Below are 2161 nucleotides of genomic sequence, written 5' to 3' on the forward strand. Positions count from 1 at the left end.
GGCTGGGCTTGAACTCATGGCAGTCCTCCTGCCTCAGCCTCCCAAGTGCTGGGATTACAGGCATGTGCCACCATACTTGGCTTTTACTTTGTTTTTTGTTTGTGTTTTGGTACTGGGAATCGAACTTAGGACCTGGCACTTGCCAGGCAGGTGCTGTTCCACTGAGCTATATCTCTGGCCCTCTTACTTTGGTTTTTGAGGTACTGGTGTTGAGAATCAGACCCAGTGGTTTCGGGGACCAGGCCAAGAATCCCCAGCAGCCTGTATGAGGGGTTCGGTGAAAGGATGAAAAAAGAAACAAATTTAGTAATGCATAATGGGCTGGGAGGTCAGGGCCTCAGGATGGGCAGAGGCAGAGACGCTCCAAGCCAGCCACTGTTTCCTAGCCAGTGTAGGGGAAAGGATAGGGTGCTTTTCCTGGAACAGAGTAGAGGCTGTGGTGAAATGCGCAAATTTAACGTCGTAAAGGAAACAAGTCAAGATCCATCCCCACATCTGGGTGCTAATTTCATTGACCAGAAAAGTGAATCCCTCATTCCAAAACCAGCCCATAAGGTAGGCAAGGGCAAGGAGACTGTAGGACAAATTCTATGTCAGCTTATAATTTCTGATCCCCAACACCCATGTTGGGGACACATGCTGGCTAGTGTTCTACCATCGTACTATACCCCCAGCCCTTTTCCTTATTTTTTTATAGAAAGTACTATATCTGCCAGTATCAGCATTTCAGAAAAGTTGAAGAATTTGGGAATGTCTTCTTGAATTGATTTTACACAAAGAAGAGTATTTTAATTTGCCAACAGATTTTAAAAATTAGGTGATTTGTAGCCCTCTAATAGTTAGACATTTTAAAAATTACCTTGTATCTTATGAATGTTTTCCTTCTCTATTCCAGGTATTTCTTACAAAAAAAAAATTAGTACCAGACATGGAGAGTAGGTCTTTGTTAATTTTGAGTATGATTGAACATGATTCCAATTATGAAAGTGATTTTAATATTGGATTTTTGTAGGGGTATATCATCCAGAAGAGAGAAGTAAAGCCACGCCTGGAAGTAGACAAACCAATTGAAGACATGCTCACGTAAGCACGTAGGCATGGATCAGTTTGCCTTGGGGGTTTATTGATGTTCTTGAATGTGATGTAATAAATATATTTTACAGGTATGAGGAATTTCATCCTTTCTTGTTTTCCCAACATTCTCAATGTCCATATATAGAATTTGAATCATTTAACAAGGTGGGTTTTCTGTTTCTGTTTTTTAATCAGATAGCATCAAAATTGTATGCATTGTTAAGTTAATATCAGCTTGCTTTCACTGAGAAACTGGAAATATTCTTCACAAATCAGTATGAATCTGGGCACTGAAGGTCAGTGTTGTCATAGTGCAGCTTCTGGAAACAGTTGTTGCCACTTTATTTCTAAATGAAGGACCAAAGACTTCAATGTAATTTGATTTTTAAAAATTTTTTATGTTTTTTAATTTTTGAGATATGGTCTCACTGTGTAGCCCAGGCTGGCCTCAAACTTGGAGTGATCCTCCTGCCTCAGCCACCGGAGTGCTGAATTTACAGGATGCACCATAGTGCCCAGCTGTTTGATTTTTGATAGTGTATAATAAATTGATTAGCTATGTAATAAATTTATTGGAAATCTGTTCAAGTTCTTTGGCATTATTCTGTGTGCAAGTTGAAGTAGAAACCAGTTTTTTTTTACAGCTAGTTTTTCTCTCTCTTTTTAAAAATAAGGCCGTGGATGAATTTTATTCGAAGATAGAAGGTCAGAAAATTGATTTAAAAGCTTTACAGCAGGTACGGTATTATTAAAAACTTATATTAAACCAGCTAGTCTTAGAATGATTTGATGCGTAGATCTTAGTTACTTTTCTAATTGCTGAAACAAAATACCCAACACCCACAGGTTGAGGGAGGAAACGTTGTTTAGCTCACAGCTTGTAGAGGTTTCATTCATAGTTGGCTGGCTCCAAGGCAGGATGGTATGGCAGAGGGTCATCATAGGACAGGTCATGGTGTGGCAGAAGACAGCAAATGCAAGCAAGCGAGCAGCAGCAACAATGGCTGCTCTCTGCCCCTTATATTTTATCCAGGTTACCCACCCAGGTTGGATAACACTCAAACCCTTAATCCCAGCATCACAACGT

General features: G+C 39.9%; 1 protein-coding gene across 1 annotated transcript in view; it reads left to right on the forward strand.

The window, feature by feature from the left end:
* Nemf (nuclear export mediator factor) overlaps positions 1 to 2161 on the forward strand; it is a gene marked incomplete in the record, with an annotated part of 46019 nt that overhangs the window by 12913 nt on the left and 30945 nt on the right. Inside the window, 3 exon segments of the mRNA XM_013510340.1 lie at positions 1013 to 1083; positions 1164 to 1239; positions 1749 to 1811. Of these exon segments, the coding sequence (XP_013365794.1) occupies positions 1013 to 1083; positions 1164 to 1239; positions 1749 to 1811 (210 nt within the window).

The sequence above is a fragment of the Chinchilla lanigera genome, unplaced genomic scaffold (genome assembly GCF_000276665.1).
Source record: "Chinchilla lanigera isolate Chin_1 unplaced genomic scaffold, ChiLan1.0 scaffold00008, whole genome shotgun sequence".
Classification (NCBI taxonomy): Eukaryota; Metazoa; Chordata; class Mammalia; order Rodentia; family Chinchillidae; genus Chinchilla; species Chinchilla lanigera.